The sequence below is a fragment of the Bos mutus genome, chromosome 27 (genome assembly GCF_027580195.1).
Source record: "Bos mutus isolate GX-2022 chromosome 27, NWIPB_WYAK_1.1, whole genome shotgun sequence".
Lineage (NCBI taxonomy): Eukaryota > Metazoa > Chordata > Mammalia > Artiodactyla > Bovidae > Bos > Bos mutus.
In genome coordinates this window covers 25,752,237-25,773,014 of record NC_091643.1, presented here as the reverse complement: position 1 = coordinate 25,773,014, position 20,778 = coordinate 25,752,237, and the positions used below count along the sequence as shown (strand labels likewise).

General features: G+C 40.8%; 1 protein-coding gene across 3 annotated transcripts in view; it reads right to left on the bottom strand.

Moving 5' to 3' along the window:
- Positions 1-20,778, bottom strand: part of SLC7A2 (solute carrier family 7 member 2) — a 71,861-nt gene that overhangs the window by 26,803 nt on the left and 24,280 nt on the right. For all 3 annotated transcript variants that reach the window (XM_070364383.1, XM_070364382.1, XM_070364381.1), the window contains exons 2-3: positions 2,824-3,214; positions 2,228-2,383 (exon numbers count right to left, since the gene is read on the bottom strand). In XM_070364383.1, the coding sequence (XP_070220484.1) occupies positions 2,228-2,383; positions 2,824-3,199 (532 nt within the window). In that variant the 5' untranslated portion in view covers positions 3,200-3,214. The remainder of the gene's footprint in view (positions 1-2,227; positions 2,384-2,823; positions 3,215-20,778) is intronic.

The window sequence follows — 20,778 nt, the reverse complement described above, 5'->3', positions numbered from 1 at the left end:
GCTATAGACTTTGGAAAACAACAAAGCCAGCTCCGTGTTTTGTTTCCCAGCACCCCAAGTGCGCTCTCATTCTGAAAGCCCCAGCTCCCGCCAGTAGACTAGTCACCTCCTGAAATCCTGCCTATGCTTCCCTGTACCATTAATAAAAGCAACAGCCTCAGTTGATACGACAATTGACATTGCAATATGAATAAAGATTATAGCAGGAGATTTTGGTCTTCAAAGTTTCTAAGAATAAAGCTAGCCTGTAATCTTGGCCTGTCCTGAAAGAAAGGCATGATACTCGATGAACTCAGGACGTAAGATGCAAGCCAAGGCCTGAGTCTTGCCACGGAATTTAATGACGGGAACTGTGTCACAGCTACATGCTTCTCATCATTTAGAGATTAAAGCTGAATATTTAAGGTCACTGAAACCATCCCTAAATAAAGTGTGATGTAAGTAATTTAATGTTAGTAGGCTGTTGAGAAACCAAAACAAACAAAGCCTATCACCTGTGGAAAAACCACTGATGCAATTTTTTCTGACATTAGGAAGAAAATATCAAATAATTAGGACCTATAAATTTTGTTCATGTCACTAACCCTGTCCCTACATAAAACATCAAATTAATGGCTAACATTTTAAGGGGCAATTTTTAATATTTTTAATTATATAATTTTTAAAATATGTTTGGATATGAACCATTTAGAAAAAAATCTTCATTGAATTTGTTACACTGTTGCTTCTGTTTTATGTTTTGTTTTTTTGCCATGAGGCATGTCAGATCTTAGCTTCCTCGATCAGGGATCAGACCCTCAACCCCTGCACTGTCAAGGAAGGCTAAGTCTTAACCACTGGACTGCCAGGGAAGTTCCTTAATTATATAATTTTATAAGGAAAAATTATAGAAAGAGAGGGAGAAAGTAGCTCGAGATAAGGTTGGACAGGAATGCAAGAGTATATCAAGCAGAAAGTAGAAACAGACATGAACTTTATTCTTAGTGCAATGCTTGATGGGTTTAGCAGGAGTACAAGGTAGAATGACAATCAAAATAGAAAATGTTCAAATACTTAAAACAAGTATCAGGCAGGGATGAGCTGTGTCTACAAAATGAAACTGCCTGCCATCTAAGTGCTGACTATGCATCAAGCAAGAAGCCTGCACAAGGTAAACACTGACATCCTCATTTTATGGATGAACAAACTAAGTCATGGAAAGATTAAGTCATCCGATGTTCCACAGATAGGAAGTGGCAGAAAAGAACTGAAAACGTGGTCACTCTTGATTCTAAATCCTCTGCCTTTCTAAACCACTATGCTATACAACTGATGAAAATGGGAAAATTCTAGCATCAAGTATGTTTGTTTACATAATGTCTGCATCAAAAAAATGACAGGTGGTTTGAATATGCTCCCGTTCCAACCAGATGTCTACATTCTATAGGTATAAACAGAAAGACTGAATTCTTCTAGAAACAGTATGCTTGCAAACATCTTTAGTTGTAACTGAAAAGATGAAATAATGCCCCGATTTTACATTCTTCCTTATTTTGAAACTTTGTGGCCATTTCCGCAAATCTCCAATTTGTATTGTAAAATTGATGTACCTTATCTGATTATTTAGTGCCTTCCAGGTATCATTTATTTCAGAAGTACCAATTCTATTTCTACAGTTCTGTATAATTTAGATTTCTTTATATATATATATATATATACACACACACACACATACATATAATTTTAGTTATTTATTGGCTATGCTGGGTCTTTGTCACTGCATGGGCTTCTCACTAGTTGTGGCGAGTGTGGGCTACTTTCCAGCTGCAGTGTGCCAGCTGCTCATTGCGGTGGCTTCCCTTGTTGCTCAAGAGCATGAGGGCTCGGGACCTGTGGCTCCCAGGATCTAGAGCACAAGCTTAGAGGTTGTGGCATATGGGGTTAGTTCTTCTACAGCATATGGGATCTTCCCAGACCAGGGATCAAACCCATGTCTCCTTCATTGGTAGGTGGATTCTTTACCGCTGAGCCACCAGGGAGGCCCTAGATATATTTTTGAAACACGCCTATCACATAAGACAAAATGTGATTCTAGGTAGTGACAAGGCCCACAGATCTCCAACAGTAACTTCTGTGTGTAAATATCTTGCCTAGCCCTGGCACTTAGGTCCAAAATTCAGCAGTAACCTTTTTTCCTGGGACAACAAATCTGGCTCACCTTAGGGAGAAGTGTAACTGGTTTTCTTACCTGCAAGAAGTAATATAAGGCACACAGCAAAAAAGTCTGGATACTCTGCAAGGCCAGTATAATTCATTTTGAAGTATGTCCGGAAAAACTGACCGATCTGCTTGCTAAGAAGTTCATCAAAAGTGCCACTCCACGCCCTTGCAACACTTGATGTTCCTTCCAAACCACAGAATATACAAGGTCAGTGGGAGAAAATTAATACCATCTTGTACTCCTCTATTGTAGGATAAACATGAGTTAGTTCAGACAGAATTGAACATTTTCAACACATATAACATTATCTCACAATAGCAAGCAAACGCTCAAGTCTGTAACTGTGGAATCAGGTAACTTTACTTGCGTTAAATAACTGTTGTCTTTTAAGAAACAGATTTTTAAGCTCACAAGAGACATATTCAGGGAAAAAAGCAGAATCACAGAATTTTGCAGTTAGGAGTCACTGAGTGATCAGAAAAATGAGACACACAGGGAGTAAGATATACTCAGATCACCTAGGCGCTAGTTAAAGCAGACCCTACACAGAACCCTAAGGCCGCTGACTCAGGAATGCTATTTCTACCATCCTAACCAATTAGGTTGAGTTTCTGGAAACATACCTATCACATAAGATAAAATGAGATTCCAGCCAGTGATGAAGGCCCACAGTTCTCCAACAGTAACGTAAGTGTACAAGTAGGCAGACCCAGTCTTGGGAACTCGGGCCCCAAATTCCGCGTAGCAAAGCCCTGCCATCACAGAAGCCAGTGCAGCAATGAGAAAGGAGACCACGATGCTGGGGCCAGAATCTGCTTTGGCCACCTCCCCGGCCAGCACGTAGACCCCAGCACCCAGTGTGCTCCCCACCCCCAGGGCGATGAGGTCCATGGTGGATAGGCAGCGACACAGTTTGGTATCTTCTAAACTGTCCAGAGTGACGATTTTCCTCCGGACCAGACATCGGGCAAAAGACAGCGCTGCTCTGCAGGGAATCATTCTGAAGATGGCAACCTGAGGAAGAGAATGGACAGTGTTAAAAGCTGGTCTGGAATCCTCTCTCCAGTTCCCTGCCCAGCTTCCCGGCAGCTGTGGCACCCGATTGCTTTTAACTTGATGCTGAAGGTGTGGCCTGGAGCAGTCAGGAGGGTTAGATATGCTGTGTTAAGTCACTTCAGTCGTGTCCGACTCTTGCAACCCCATGAACTGTAGCACGCCAGGCTCCTCTGTCCATTGGATTCTCCAGGCAAGAATACTGGAGGGGGCTGCCATTTCCTTCTCCAGGGCATCTTCCCAACCCAGGGATCGAACCCACATCTCTGGAGGGATGGAACCCGAGTCTCCTGCACTGGCAGGCTGGTGGTTCTTTACCACTCGCGCCACCTGGGGCGCAACAAGCCCCAGCTGTGGTTTTCTGAGTACACGTCCATGTGGCCTTCTAGGGACTGCCACAGGTGGCTTATCTGGGGAGCAAAAGGATGGCAACCTTGGGTGATTAAAAGGATTTGCCATTTTTGTTTGTTATTACAATTTTTTAATAGATAATTATATTTGAAAACTTAGTTAAAGCATGTTGGGATAGAAACTTTTACACAGGTTTTTGTTTTTGTGTCTTTTGTTTGTTTTGCTTTTTGGCTGTTTGGCATGTGGGATGCTAGTTCCCCAACTAGGATTCGAACCCACATTGCCTGCATTAGAAACATGGATCCCTAACCACTGGAGGTCCAGTGAAGTTCCTGTTGCTGCAATTTTTAAAGCTATGTTAACAGAAATAAATTCCAAGAGATATCTCACTTATCCTTGCAGCAAGCAAAGGGGTAAATCACCTCATCTTTTTGTTTCTGTCTTTTCTTCAATCATTTCTTGAACTCCCATTTTTTAGGCCTTATTACACTCCAGGGATTGTGCTAAGATATGTCTAGAATTGTGTGGAACACAGGAATGGCCTCTAGCTTTACAGAACTTATAGTCTGCTGCTGCTGCTAAGTCACTTCAGTCGTGTCGGACTCTGTGAGACCCCATAGACGGCAGCCCACCAGGCTCCACGGTCCCTGGGATTCTCCAGGCAAGAACACTGGAGTTGGGTTGCTATTTCCTTCTCCAATGCATGAAAGTGAAAAGTGAAAGTGAAGTCACTCAGTAGTGTCTGACTCTTAGCGACCCCATGGACTGCAGCCCACCAGGCTCCTCCGTCAATGGGTCTTTCCAGGCAAGAGTACTGGAGTGGGATGCCATTGCCTTCTCCGGACTTATAGTCTAGTTAAGGCCTAAAAGCAGGTAAAAACATCATCATTATGTGGTCTACAGCTTTATCAATTACTCGTGAGCTTTGCTTTCATTTCATTCTGTTTCATTTAAATGTAGAGCCACATTTAAATTAAAAAATTAAAAAATTCCCCCCAAAACATCTTGTGTGCTATGCTGTGCTTAGTCGCTCAGTCATGTCTGACTCTTTGCAACCCACAGACTGTAGCCAACCCGGCTCCTCTGGCCATGGGATTCTCCAGGCAAGAATTCTGTAGCGGGTTGCCATGCCCTTCTCCAGGGGATCTTCCCAACCTAAGGACTGAACCCAGATCTCCTGCATCGTGGGCAGATTCTTTATCAACTGAGCCACCAGGGAAGCCCCAAACATGCTTAGAGATTTTTAAATAAAACTGCTATTCAATTATGCCTAAAGTATGTATTTGTAATCAGACACATGTTTATTTATATTTACTTGAAATCTCTAAGTAAATAAATAAAGCCAAAGTCCATGCCAAGTTCTGAAATGTTCTTTTTTAAATGGAATGAATGAGGTAGATAGAAAGTCTTACTCCCCACACCTTATAGCTCCCAATAATCTAACATTGAAAAACAAAATATGGATTGAGTAAGGCGAAAAATACATATATTACAGTAAAAAGTCTTAAGCACAATATACCAAAATATTAACAATAATGATCTTTGGGTGGAAGGCTAATTTTCACTTCTATGTATTTCATACAATATGTATTATATTGCTAATATGTGTTTCTAAATTTATCTCCAATGAATATGTACAACTCATGTGCAAAATATAAAAATTAAAAGGCCATATATAACCTTGTCTAAGAAGACATATAACTCAGCAGACTAGGAAATAACTGAAGAATAGGGAATATCAGGATGGGGAATACATGTATACCTGTGGCGGATTCATTTTGATATTTGGCAAAACTAATACAATTATGTAAAGTTTAAAAATAAAATAAAATTAAAAAAAATAGTATATGCAGCTTCTCGGTCAATAAAATTAAATGTATTTAACTTTTAGAAGTTCAGAGTCATGTTTACCAATTCTACTGCACAATGGTCTACAGAGATCGAATGTTATAATCTCATTATAATCACTATCAATAACCTAAACTCACGTGATCACAGCGTGACAACTTCTCTGAGGAACTTGGAGTTTTCTATCCTAAGAAATAAACCTTGGAACACTCCTCAACTTAATCTCCATAAAAGAAAACTATTATTAAAACATATTTCATTTAAAAATAATAAAAATAATAAAATATCTTTTCTATTTGTGCTTACTAAATCACTTCAGTCGTGTCCAACTCATTGTGACCCTATGGACTGTAGCCCGCCAGGCTCCTCTGTGCATGGGATTTTCCAGGCAAGATACTGGAGTGAGGTGCTATGCCCTCCTCCAGGGGGTCTTCCTGATCCAAGGATCACACCCACGTCTCTCATGTCTCCTGCACTGGCAGGCGGGTTCTTTACCATTTATGCCACCTGGGAAGCCCCACATTTTCTATACTGAATCTCAATGACTTGTGCTCATAAGAGAACAAATTTCTGGGATGTGAATAATCCAGTTTCATGCTAACTCTAGTATAAAAAGCTGACTCACTCAACATTATTCATTCATGAATATACATGCAATGTTTGAAAGTCTGATGTTGAAAGTGGCTGATTCAAAGGATATAGAGAAAAAAATCAAAGAGAAAAACAAAAATGAGTGAAAAGTTCCTAGATGGTAAAAATAAAGTTTTACACATCAGCATCTTCCAAAACACCTGAAGGAGTGCCAAGCATGACATTTCACAAATAGCTGACATCTCCAATTTGCCAATATTTCCGCTTCCGAAGTCAAAATCTATCAAACTTCCATAACTCAAATGTGTATCAATTTCTACCCATAGGTAGTCCTTAAATAGCTATTTCTATTGTAACACATCTAGAAGATAAGGAAGAGAAGTGTCTTGCTTAAAGAAAAATCAAGTAAAAAGTTGAAGTTATACAAAGGCCAACTGAGGTAGGAGGAGGAGAACTGAAGATATTTACTAAATGCTGACCTTCCGTACCATTTAAGTGTTTTTACACAACAAGAGACGTGCAAAGATCAAGAATTAGGAACAACTGCCAACTAAAAAGTACTCAGAAATGGAGACCCACTGGTGAATTTTAGTAATGATTTAAGATCATGTGAAAATTGGACAATTCATACACAACTTTAGCAAACAGCTGATACACAGAATGAGGCATACCTATTAGTCATTAACTGAACAAAACACAGGGCTTCCCAAGTAGCTCAAACAGTATCCTTACTGCAATGTGGGAGACCTGGGTTCAATCCCTGGGTTGGGAAGATACCCTGGAGAAGGCAATGGCAACCCACTCAAGTATTCTTGCCTGGAGAATCCCATGGACAGAGGAGCCTGGTGGGCTACAGTCCATAGGGTCATAAAGGGCTGGACATCACTGAGTGACTAACACACACACAAATAAAACACTCTCTTAATAAAGTGATTAATATCCAATATTATAAATAAAAGACAAAATTTAAAACTATTGCAAAGGAATTTGGAAGGAAGCAAAGAAAACTAAAAAGAGAAGGACAGGATTGTAGGTGAGCTGTTATTTATTTTTAATCCCTTCTTTGGTAGTATGGTCACCATGTTGGTTTTGAAACTTCTAACTCTATTAAACACAAAATAACATAAACATAAAAAAGAATAAGCAAGTCAACCAATAAATAAACTTTCTTTGAAATGCTAAAAACAGGGAAAATGTTTTTTCAGTAAATTGCCCAAACTGAATAAGTGAATGATCCTCATCTTATCAACATAAAACTGAACTTAATTCACTCCAGATTACATGGGAAGCAGAACTGTTTACAGAGACATAAAGCTTTAATCAGTGAAGACCTGATTGCTACTGCCTCTCTCCAATTTCATGTTCAGTTTTCCTATGCTGCCCTGAGGGAATAAAACAAAGCCGCCACATGTCAAGTATTCATTTGCTTTTCAGTAACAGAAATGCAGACGTCAGAAACTCTTCTCTGAGTTGACAGATTATGCAATGTTCTTTGCAAACAGTCTTAACTACGCACGACTGATAAAATACTGATTGCAAAAGCTAACTCAAAACCAACTTTGCAGAAATATAACAAGATGGAAAAAAAAACCAATGTAAGACTGTACTAGATCAATTTAATGAATCATTATTAGATAAACATTTATTAAATCCTAGCAGGTGTATAATATACTGCTTAGTCAATAAAGAAAAAAAGAATCCCGTTCTTTTGTAAAATCTGTTTTGTGGAGACATGCTGATATAGAAAGTAGAGTGGCAACAAAGGAATGAGAAAAAATAAGATACTTGTGTCTAACGTAATATAATTTGATACTTACTTTTGTTTTTTTTTTTAATTTAATTTTATTTTTAAACTTATTTTTAAACAATATTGTATTGGTTTTGCCAAATATCGAAATGAATCCACCACAGGTATACATGTGTTCCCCATCCTGAACCCTCCTCCCTCCTCCCTCCCCATACCATCCCTCTGGGTCATCCCAGTGCACCAGCCCCAAGCATGCAGTATCGTGCCTCGAACCTGGACTGGCGACTTGTTTCATACATGATAGTATACATGTTTCAATGCCATTCTCCCAAATCTTCCCACCCTCTCCCTTTCCCACAGAGTCCGTGATACTTACTTTTGAAAATTTAATACCTTTCCCTTAAAATATTTTAAAAGATACGTTCCTGTTGTAAAATGGTTATGATAACCTTATTCTCATTTCTAGAAGGTTTTTTTCACTGATGAAAAATCCACTCATACTTGTTTTCTGACACCTGTCTGCATTTACTGTCCTCGCCGGGGCTCCGGTATGTTGTCTCATCAGCAAACAGATATGCAGGGAAAACATGCAGGGATTTTGAAGGTGATCCTATTTGGTCTGGAGGGCACACACTTTTTCCAAGAGCAGACAATGATCCAAACCAACATATCCACTGTCAGCTATTGCTATTAATACCAGGATTGGTACTGAGTATGAAACCTACATAAAATATAGTAGAGGACCACGATCCTAGACTTTGGGAAGGGGCCCCATATGACACTCATAACCATGACCTGAACCTTAGAATACAGAAGTCCTAATCAACATTTCTATGAGGTCACAAATGATTCTGGTGACACTAGAAACAGATATGTATTTTTCTTCAATAATTGCTTATTTTACTAATTTCTAAGACAGTGGCCTCTCTGTTGTTCAGTTGCCAAGTCACATCCAACTCTTTGTGGCCCCATGGACTGCAGCACACCAAGCTTCCCTGTCTTTTATTATCTCCTGGAGTTTGCTCAAACTCACGTCCACTAAGTCAGTAATACCATCCATCTATCTCATCCTCTGCTGCCCACTTCTCTCCTGCCTTCAAACTTTTCCAGCAATCAGGGTCTTTCCTGAAGAGTCAGTTCTTCACATCAGGTGGCCAAAGTATTAGAGCTTCATCAACAGTCCTTCCAAATTCAGAAGTGATTTCCTTTTGGATTGACTGGTTTGATCCCCTTGCAGTCCAAGGGACTCTCAAGAGTCTTCTCCAACACCACAATTCCAAAAGCATCAATTCTTTGGCACTCAGGCTTCTTTATGGTCCAACTCTCACATCCATACATGATGTGAGGCCTCTTTACTGAGGAATAAAATATGCACATACTAACTGAGATCTGAAAACTAGCCAGTGGAAAGGCATAGAGGGCTCTGCAACAGCTTAGGCCGCAGTAATGTCTCTGGATTTAATGAGCCTGAGGATACAAGTCAGACCTTCCTGAGTCCCTACCCCCATCCCCAACCCTAAGCATAACAGTTTCGAGACATCTAACCCCCTGGTGGAGCCCCTATGAATTCTTGCCATAAAGCTAAATCCCTTCCTCAGCAACTTGGATTTATTTATGTACTTCTCAAACTTCTTCCATCCAGGTTGTAAACTTGACCATGTAGAATTTTAGGTCAAGTAAATTCCCTACCCTGATAATATCACAATGCCATAGAGCAGACCTCATTTCAACTAACCACAGAAATCCTTCAAAAATGTGCCAATTACAGTCAAGAGTTGATCCTGGATTTTCACTTTGGTCCAAAAGTTTGATGCAGCACTGAGCTGCACAGAAGCGAATCTTTGCTCTCCTCCTCTAAATAAAGGGTAAAAATTCAAACTTAATCCTTGGTATCAGTATTACAGGCCCTGACAATAAATCTCACAGGAGAAAGTAGCTGTGGCAACCAGGCAGAGCAGGCATTCCAGCAAATCCTCAACAAATTAGCTCATCCAAATTAGAACCAAATTTCCCTTCCTCATGTGAGCTGCTAGTTTCCTGGTGAGATATCAGTACTTTCTATTTTTGGCCTGATAGTAAAAAAGGAATTAAACCATGTAAGCCTGGGAACTTAGCCCCATTGTGTGTGCATGTGTTGTCTCTGAACTAGAGCTTTTAGGTTTGCAATCCCCAAACTCAACATCAATTATATTTCTATAACTTTAAATTGCAAAAAATATTTTCAAATTTTAGTGTAGGTTAAATAATTTAGTTAAAGAGAGGAAAAAAGATACGGACATAATACCATGAAATTACTGATTTTTCTCTCATTTCTCTTACTTTTAAGAGATTAATTTCTCATAAAGATATGCCAAAAGTACAATGCAGGATAAAAGATAATCAGACTTCCCTGGGCATCCAGTGGTTAAGAATCCACCTTCCAATGCAGGAGAACTGAGTTTGATTCCTGGGTGGAGAATTAAGATCCCCCATCCCACAGAGTAACTAAGCCTGAGTGCCACAACCAGACAGAAGCTGCAACAATAGCTTTCCCACGCCACAACTAAGATCTAATTCAGTCAAAGAAATAAGTATTAAAAAATAAAGGTAATCAGAAATGGTAACCGTTCACTCTGGTAGGTAAAAAACAAACAACAATAAACTTTTGCATTCAAGTCTAAAACCTTTATTTTTCTGGAAAATGAAAACACGCTTTCACTTAAATTAGGTGCAGGACTTAGCTTTTCTCCAAATAAAAATTTCTAAACAGTATCTTCCTCCAAAGTTTCTTCCAGATAGGTTGTTGTGGTCCTGTTGCTCAGTCGTGTCAGATTCTTTGTGACCCCCAAAGACTACAGCACACCAGGCTCCCTGTCCTTCACTATCTCCCAGAGCTTGCTCAAACTCATGTCCATTGAACTGGTGATGCCATCCAACCATCTTGTCCTCTGTCATTCCCTTCTCCTCCTGCCTTCAATCTTTCCCAGCATCAGGGTCTTTTCTAATGAGTTGGCTCTTCACATCTGGTGGCCTAAATATTGGAGTTTCAGCTTCAGCATCAGTCCTTCCAATGAATATTCAGAACTGATTTCCTTTAGGATGGACTGGTTTGATCTCCTTGCAGTCCAAGGGACTCTCAAGAGTCTTCTTCAACATTACAGTTCAAAAGCATCAATTTTTCATTGTTCAGCCTTCTTTATGGTCCAACTCTCACATCCATACGTGACTACTGGAAAAACCATAGCTTTGACTAGATGGACCTTTGTCAGCAAAGTAATGCCTCTGCTTTTTAATATACTGTCAAGTTCGTCATAGCTTTTCTTCCAAGGAGCAAGCATCTTTTAATTTCACGGCTGCAGTCACCGTCCACAGTGATTTTGGAGTCCAAAAAAATAAAATCTGTCACTGTTTCCACTGTTTCCCCGTCTATTTGCCATGAAGTGATGGGAACGGATGCCATGATCTTAGTTTTCTGAATGTTGAGCTTTAAGCCAACCTTTTCACTCTCCTCTTTCACCCTCATCAAGAGGCTCTTTAGTTCCTCTTCGCTTTCTGCCATAAGGCTGGTGTCACCCGTTATCTGAGGTTATTGACATTTTCCCACAAATCTTGATTTCAGCTTGTGATTCATCCAGCCTGGCTTTTCGCATGATGTATTCTGCATATAAGTTAAATAAGCAGGGTGACAATATACAGCCTTGACATACTTGTTTACCAATTTTGAACCAGTCCATTGTTCCACGTCTGGTTCTAACTGTTGCTTCTTGACCTGCATACAGATTTCTAAGGAGGCAGGGTAAGGTGGTCTGCTATTCCCAACTCTTTAAGAATTTTTCAGTTTGTTGTGATTCACACAGTTAAATGCTTCAGCATCATCAATGAAGCAGAAATAGATGTTTCTCTGGAATTAAAATTACCTTGCTTTTTCTATGATCCAATGGATGTTGGCCATTTGACCTCTGGTTCCTCTGCCTTCTTTAAATCCAGCTTGTACATCTGGAAGTTCTCAGTTCACATACTGTTGAAGTCTAGGTTGAAGGATTTTGAGCATTAACTTGCTAGCATGTTAAATGAATACAACTGTGTGGTAGTTTGAACATTCTTTGGCATTGCCTTTCTTTGGGATTGGAATGAAAACTGACCTTTTCCAGTCCTGTGGCCACTGCTGAGTTTTCCAAATTTGCTGACATATTGAGTGCAGCAGTTTAACAGCATCATCTTTGGATATGAAATAGCTCAGCTGGAATTCCATCACCTCCACTAGCTTTGTTAGAGATAGGTGCACACAAGTAAAAGACACAAGTGAGACCACTACAAAGCAATAACATTTATGTTTTCTCCTCTTTTACATCAAATCAGTAATACCCAGAAGTTAAACTGCTTCAAAATTTCTGACACAGAATCCAGATACAGACAAGCATCTTGCTAAGGACATCCAAGATGCAAACAGCTGATGGGGAATTCTAGTTTGTAAAGGCAGTTGGTGCTTTAAAAGATGTCAATCCATTTAGCTTTATTAAACACCAAACTACATGAATACGGCTTACCTTGCTCCAAATAGGCACAGCACAATTTAAAGAACTGTGACCAAATTTGTCTTTAGAGTCGGAGAAGAGGGGAAATTTTTTGAAAAAGGAAAAGAGGACACAGAACCTTCTGCAGCTCAATAAACAGGGTATTACCCAGTCAGCACCCTGCTCACAGTCAAGGATCTTGGTGGCTCGCTGCAGCCCCAGGCACATGTTAGGTCCCATTAATGGTGAGCAATCTTGGGCTAATAAATCACTGCAAATGCCAGAGGGTACCACCTGTTCCCACTCCCCAAGCAGCCACTGAAGTGTCCTTGGCTAAGACCAGTCGCCCTATACATGCCATTGCAAATATGGAGAGATACCCTTTCCAAAGTTATTTCACACCCATCACTACTCTAGGAAGTACTATGGTAATAAAAATAGCTAATGTTTGTTGAAGAAAGTAGAGAAAACCACTACTAGGCCATTCAGGTATGATCTGAATCAAATTCTATATGAACATACAGTCGAGGTGATGAATAGATTGAAGGGATTAGATCTGGTAAACAGAGTGCCTGAAGAACTATCGGACAGACACTCCTATCAGTGTAGAGAAGGCAGTGACCAAAACCATCCCAAAGAAAAAGAAATGCAAGAAGGCAAAGTGGTTGTCTGAGGAGGCGTTAAAAATATCTGAGGGAAGAAGAGAAGTGAAAAGCAAGGGTAGAGGACAAAGATATTCCCAGCTGAATGCAGAGTTCCAAAGAATGACATGGGGAGAGAAAAAGCCCTTCGCAAATGAACAATGTAAAGAAATAGAGGAAAACAACAGAACTGGAAAGACTAGAGATCTCTTCAAGAAAATTAGAGATACCAAGGGAACATTTCATGCAAAGATGGGCTCGATAAAGGACAGAAATGGTATGGACCTAACAGAAGCAGAAGATATTAAGAGGGGGCAAGAAGACACAGAAGAACTGAACAAAAAAGATCTTCATGACCCAGATAATCACGATGGTATGATCACTCACCCAGGGCTAGACATCCTGGAATGTGAAGTCAAGTGGGCCTTAGAAAGCATCACTACGAACAAAGCTAGTGGAGGTGATGGAATTCCAGTTGAGCTATTTCAAATCCTAAAAGATGATGCTGTGAAAGTCCTGCACTCAATATGCCAGCAAATTTGGAAAACTCAGCAGTGGCCACAGGACTGGAAAAGGTCAGTTTTCATTCTAATCCCAAAGAAAGGCAATGCCAAAAAATGGTCAAACTACTGCACAATTGCACTCATCTCACACGCTAGTAATGCTCAAAATTCTCCAAGCCAGGCTTCAACAATATGTGAACCGTGAACTTCCAGATGTTCAAGCTGGTTTTAGAAAAGGCAGAGGAACCAGAGATCAAATTGCCAACATCCGCTGGATCATGGAAAAAGCAAGAGAGTTCCAAAAAAACATCTATTTCTGCTTTATTGACTATGCCAAAGCCCTTGACTGTATGGATCACAATAAACTGCAAAAAATTCTAAAAGAGATGGGAATACTAGACCACCTGACTTGCCTCTTGGGAAACCTATATGCAGGTCAGGAAGCAACAGTTAGAACTAGACATGGAACAACAGACTGGTTCCAAATAGGAAAAGGAGCACGTCAAGGCTGTATATTGTCACCCTGCTTATTTAACTTCTATGCAGAGTACATCATAAGAAACACTGGGCTGGAAGAAGCACAAGCTGGAATCAAGATTGCTGGGAGAAATATCAATAACCTCAGATATGCAGATGACACCACCCTTATGGCAGAAAGTGAAGAGGAACTAAAGAGCCTCTTGATGAAAGTGAAAGAGTAGACTGAAAAAGTTGGCTTAAAACTCAACATTCAGAAAACGAAGATCATGGCATCTGGTCCCATCACTTCATGGCAAATAGATGGGGAAACAGTGGAAACAGTATCAGACTTTATTTTTGGGGGCTCCAAAATCACTGCAGATGGTGACTGCAGCCATGAAATTAAAAGACACTCCTTGGAAGAAAAGTTGTGACCAACCTAGATAGCATATTCAAAAGCAGAGACATTACTTTGCCAACAAAGGTCTGTCTAGTCAAGGCTATGGTTTTTCCAGTGGTCACGTATAGATGTGAGAGTTGGACTGTGAAGAAAGCTGAGCGCCAAGAATTGATGCTTTTGAACTGTGGTGTTGGAGAAGACTCCTGAGAGTCCCTTGGACTGCAGGGAGATCCAACAAGTCCATTCTGAAGGAGATCAGTCCTGGGTGTTCTTTGGAAGACTGATGATGCTAAAGCTGAAACTCCAGTACTTTGGCCACCTCATGCGAAGAGTTGACTCATTGGAAAAGACTCTGATGCTGGGAGGGATTGGGGGCAGAAGGACAAGGGGACGACAGAGGATGAGATGGCTGGATGGCATCACCGACTCTATGGACATGAGTTTGGGCGAACTCTGGAGTTGGTGATGGACAGGGAGGCCTGCTGTGCTGCGATTCATGGGGTCACAAAGAGTCGGATACGACTGAGCGACTGAACTGAACTGAACTGAATGTTGATGTTAGGGGGTTATTTTTTGTTAAAAAAAAAAAAAGCAAATTTTCTAAATGCACTTCTACTATCTTATTAGTTCCATAAATACTTCAGTGCACACCGCCAGGTGAGGAACCACCTGAACAGGCTGCCACAATTCCTCCCCTCACGGTGCTTACAGTGGGGTGGGTGGCGCAGACAGTGGCCAGTTCAATATCATGAAGCAAAGGCTTCTGCTCAAGGGGAGGGGGGCCACGGAAAGGGTGGATTCAGATGGTCACGGGTGCTTTCCTGGAGAGAGCTGTGTCTACCCTGAGACCTCTGAAGGGATGAGATGGATGGAGCCATCTGAAGATGTGGTGGGAAGGAGGCTGGGGGGAGTAGGGGCGATGATGAGTGCTCTGAGCAGGGGGAGCAGAAAATTCAGAGGCACAGAGAGTGGCTGTACACACACAGAGCTCAGGGGCTGGGGGAAGCTAGAGGGGAGGAGGGGTCCCCAGGCCCTGCGGGGAGCTTGGACTTGACCACAAGAGCACTGAAGAACTTTAAGTCAGATACACAACCCGACAACTAGCGCTCTGATTGTGTTACAGGGAAGGGATGAGCAACACCAAAACTGGAGTTGAGGGGAAGGGCAAACAGGCCACTGGGATGATCTAGGCAAGAGGGTCTGTGACGGGCTCCAGGGTAAAGGCGGCATCATGAAGAGAAATGGAAAGACTACAGAGCCACTGAGGAGGCGGAGGACATAGGAGCTGGGGATATGTGGATCTGTGACCCAGAGCTGCTGGACGGTTTGTGTGTCCTTCATTTAAATGAGGAATAAGCAAAGAAGGAGGTGCTTTCTGACCACTGTGATTTTAAGGAATGTGTGGAATTGCCATATGGTCTCAGCAAAGCTCAGCAGAGCCCAGAAGATGAGAGATCTGAGAAGGATCAGCATAGAGATGGTAATTTCATTGACAGTATCACCCAGGGAGAGACAGTACAGGAGAGGGAAGGGAGTGAAACACCAAAGATGCACACATTTAAGGGATGGGCGGGGGGAAGGGGAAGACAAAGAACAACATCACTGCTCCTGGAGGAAACGAGGCGGGAGAGGCTGAAGAAACCAGAGAAGATTCGACCCGAAAGAAGAGTGAGCTTTCAAGAAGGAAGTGTCATCAGTGTCAGACAGTGCCTGAAATGAAGGAAAGAATATGATCTTGATAAATAAGTCCTTGGCAACCTTGACAGGTGAGGGTTCTGTGGGCCATGGGGTGTAAGTCAGGTTGCAGGGGCTGCAAAATGATGAGCAGTGAGGAATTTGAAAGTGACACGGTCAGTAAGGATTCCGATTTTTCAAGCAAATGGCCTGAGGGGTCCATGGGATCGAGGGAGATCCTCATTAAGAAGAAATTTAATCTGTTTAGATGCCCATGGGAAAGAGTCAGAAGAGAAAGAGAGCTTGAAATCCAGAGCGGGGAGAATGCATAAAACAAATTTCTTGACATGTGGAAGACTGAGAGTAGTGTTGGGTTGAAGGGCTGCAATTAGGAGAAAAGGCATCTCCACCTTAAGCATCAAGAAGGAGAATGGGAAGAAACAGGGAAGACAAGTTTCTAGGTTAGGCAACTGACCTTTGAGCTCTTATTTGCAAGCTCCAAAATCCAAACCTTACATGGCGCATAGTGTAAAGATAACACAAAAAGGGATGAACAAATAATGTCAGAATGACTTCGGTATAACTTTATACATCAACAGTTTTATTTTGTTTTTGTTTTCACCATTTAAAACTTGCACTGCCATTCTAAATCCAAAAAAGTTAAAAGTACCTTTAAATACATGCGTCTACAATGTATTTCCATGTCAATCTCTTTGAACTGTCAGAAAACTAAACACAGGAATTCTAGGTGTGACATTTGCACAGAATAAGGTATTCGAGATGAACGTACTCTCTAGATTGCTGACGTTTAAGCCTGTAAATCTTTGACTGCTGTTGATCAAATTCTGCCACAATTCAGTGATCCTCCTAAATGCTACTGAATTTTATGGTGGCTGTCAGCTTTAGTACCAGGCATCCCAGCTGCTCATCTTTACAGGAAGATGATTCATTATTACTTCTCAAAAACAACCATTTAATAAACACTAATAAAATGTTTTGAAAAGAAATAAATACTCACAATTATCTTAATAATCCACTGTCCACACAAATTAGAATCAACTCAAGGATGCCAAGCAAATCCAGATGACCTGGACGAACCCACACTCCTGTCGACTAAGAGCCATTGTTCAACAAGTTAATTTTGACTTATTTCTGGATTAGTAGCTAAATTTCAGATTAAAAATGCCAGAAGCAAATTCATGGGCTAGGAAGTGTGTTAAAGTACAAGAAAGCTCTTTTTGTCTGAAGGCAAAGGACTGAGAAGCCCTTTAGAACACTGGTTTCTTCTAATTGGTCTCTTTCCAAACAGCCATAGTATTCCTCTCAATTCACTTACCCCTCATGCTCCTCAAAAAAACCTAATTTAGTTGTTAGAACTCAGCTACTTTTGTTTCAATGCTACCCCAAATTCTTCCCTCAAACTGTGGCAGAAAAGGAATTCAACCGGAATTCACATTCGTTTTTAATTCAAGTTCAAGAAATTTCGATGGATACCATGTTGGGTGTACTCATCGTTTATGGTTTTGTTTTTAAGTCATTCTTAAAAAATAGTCATTTTTGAAACTATATTTTTAACTTTGAAAAGCATGTTCTGATTTTGTACTTTTTAAAATACAGAAACAATGTATCACCAGAGATTTTTATCCTTAGCATCTTGGCAGATGGTTGAAACACTGTTATTGGCTGAGAGGTTTGGGAGTTCATGTTGGCTTCAAATAAATCTGAATAAAACATTTCTATTATGTGCTCAGAGAAAGTAATTACAACAGTGCCAGCCCTTCATCATCAGGATTCAAAGCCTCTAAGACGTAAGTTTAGAATACGCAAACAAAGAAGAATTTTTAAAAGGAAAATAACTTGAAAATGGCTCTGTACCACAGTCTGGCAATGGTGCCCTTGAAGTATTAAAATAAGAAGAATGCAACAAGGAGAAAGTGAAACAAACACCCTTCAACCTCACACTCCTGCTGCTGCTTTGCAAAGAGCTGTTTCAGCTGACCTTCAGAATATTCTGCACCAAGATGCGACGAGAGAAATAGCTGATATGGGGCTCTGATTCCTGCTGTGTCTGAGACTATTTCAAAAATATTTCAGAAACAACATAACACTGTTATTTCCCAATCCTGACTTTAAATGAAACCATGCCTTGCAGAGACTTGTAGATGAATTATTTTGGTCAAAGAGAGTTTAGTGTCTGTAATTTTAAAATGTGCTTGGAAATGTTTATAAGTATCGGTGGACTCCTAAGTAACAAGAGAATTATGAAATATGAACTGAATTTTTTAAAATTTATTTATTTTAATAGGAAGATAATTACTTTACAATATTATGGTGGCTTCTGCCATATATCAACATGAATCGGCCACAGCTATACATGTGTCCCCCCATCCTGAACCTCCCCTCCCACCTCCCTCCCTACTCTATCCCTCTGGGTCGAAACGAGCTGAATTTTAACGCTTCTAATCTACTGTATCTAATCTATCGTCTCGGCCTCCTGCCAACTTCTCCAACTCATATGCTCTAGCCTGGGTTTCAAAATCACCCCTCTGTCCTCTGGTCCCAGCCTACCTTCCTTCGTCTTACCCTCGTCTACCCTCCACATGAATACTGTAAGCCAATTTGTCCACCGACTGCCCCTAGAACACTGCCCTCTTGTCCACACATAGGTGACAAGATTTATTTATTTCTGGTCGCTCCCTTGTCCCCTGGAGACGGTTTGGTTCCTGGGCCTTCTGAGCTACTGCAGAGGCAGCAGGAAGAGTCTTTTTTTGCCTCTTCCGCCCACTCCTGAGCTTTCCTTTTGACTCAAGGAAGGAAAAAAATCCACCATACCGCTGGCAAATGTAAAGCTAAGAGGCAGGCTGGGCTATGTAATAAAGGGTTGGGGGTAACAGAAGAGCCTACAGCCTAGAGAAAATCCACCTGGCAGAAGGGAAAAGTGGGGAGGAAAGGAAAGAGATTTTGAGAAGTGCTGATGTCGAATGTGAGTTGGATGTCCTTCAAGAGATACAAGTGAATGTGGAAATTCCTGTTAAATATACTTTTGCATTATGATCCAGCAATCCCACTGCTGGGCATACACACTGAGGAAACCAGAAGGGAAAGAGACACGTGTACCCCAATGTTCATCGCAGCACTGTTTATAATAGCCAGGACATGGAAGCAACCTAGATGTCCATCAGCAGATGAATGGATAAGAAAGCTGTGGTACATATACACAATGGAGTATTACTCAGCCATTAAAAAGAATACATTTGAATCAGTTCTAATGAGGTGGATGAAACTGGAGCCTATTATACAGAGAGAAGTAAGCCAGAAGGAAAAACATAAATACAGTATACTAACGCATATATATGGAATTTAGAAAGATGGTAACAATAACCCAGTGTACGAGACAGCAAAAGAGACACTGATGTATAGAACAGTCTTATGGACTCTGTGGGAGAGGGAGAGGTGGGAAGATTTGGGAAAATGACATTGAAACATGTAAAATATCATGTAAGAAACGAGTTGCCAGTCCAGGTTGATGCACGATACTGGATGCTTGGGGCTAGTGCACTGGGACGACGAGAGGGATGGTATGCGGGGGGGAGGAGGAGGAGGGTTCAGGATGGGGAACACATGTATACCTGTGGCGGATTCATTTTGATATTTGGCAAAACTAATACAATTATGTAAAGTTTAAAAATAAAATAAAATGTAAAAAAATTTTTAAAAAGTAAAAAAATATATATATACTTTTTTGTAGCTAAGACATGAAAGCAACCTAGATATCCATCAGCAGACAAATGGATAAGGAAGTTGTGGTACATATATGCAATGGAATATTACTCAGCTATAAAAAGGAACACATCTGATTCAGTTCTAATGAAGTGGATGAAACCGGAGCCATTATACAGAGTAAAGTAAGTCGGAAAGAGAAACACCAATACTGTATACTAATGCATATATATGGAATTTAGAAAGACAGTAATGATGATCCTATATGCAAAGCAGCAAAAGAGACCAGACGTAAAGAATAGACTCTTGGACCCTGCGGAAGAAGGCAAGGGTGGGACGATTTGAGAGAATAATACTGAAACATGTGTATTACTGTATGTAAAATAGACGACCAGTGCAAGTTCAATGCATGAAGCAGGGCATTCAAAGCCGGATGGGAGTGGGAGGTTCAGGATGGGGGACACATGTGCACCCGTGGCTGATTCATGTTGATGTATGACAAAAACCATCGCAATATATAAAGTAATTTCCTCCAATTGAAATAGATTAAATAATCTACCATTAGCCTTCAAAAATAAATAAATAAATATACTTTTGGCAGCTGGTCAGAGATTCTTTGATTATGACCACCCCCCGCCCCCCACCAAAAGCGACTGGGTCCCAGGACACTTGGACACTTGTTCATGCTGTGTCCTCCTAAGTCAAGGAACTGCAGCTGAGAGAACATCAGGAAAAGGAATAGAAGAGTTGTACCAAGGATGTGAGATGAAGGGTAACTGTTGCAATAATAGCAGAGGGTCAGCAAAGGTAAATGCATCTAAATAATTCTGCCAATTTTTCTTTGATATATAACTGATACACACACACACACACACATATATATATATATATATATAAAATTGGAAAAGACCTTGATGCTGGAGAAGACTGAAGGCAAAAGGAGAAGAGGGAGGCAGAGAATGAGACGGTTAGATATCATCACCGACTCAATGGACATGAACTTGAACAGACTCCAGGAGATAGTGCAGGACAGAGGGGCCTGGTGTGCTGCAGTCCATGGAGTCGCAAAGAGTCAGACACGACTTTATGACTGAACAA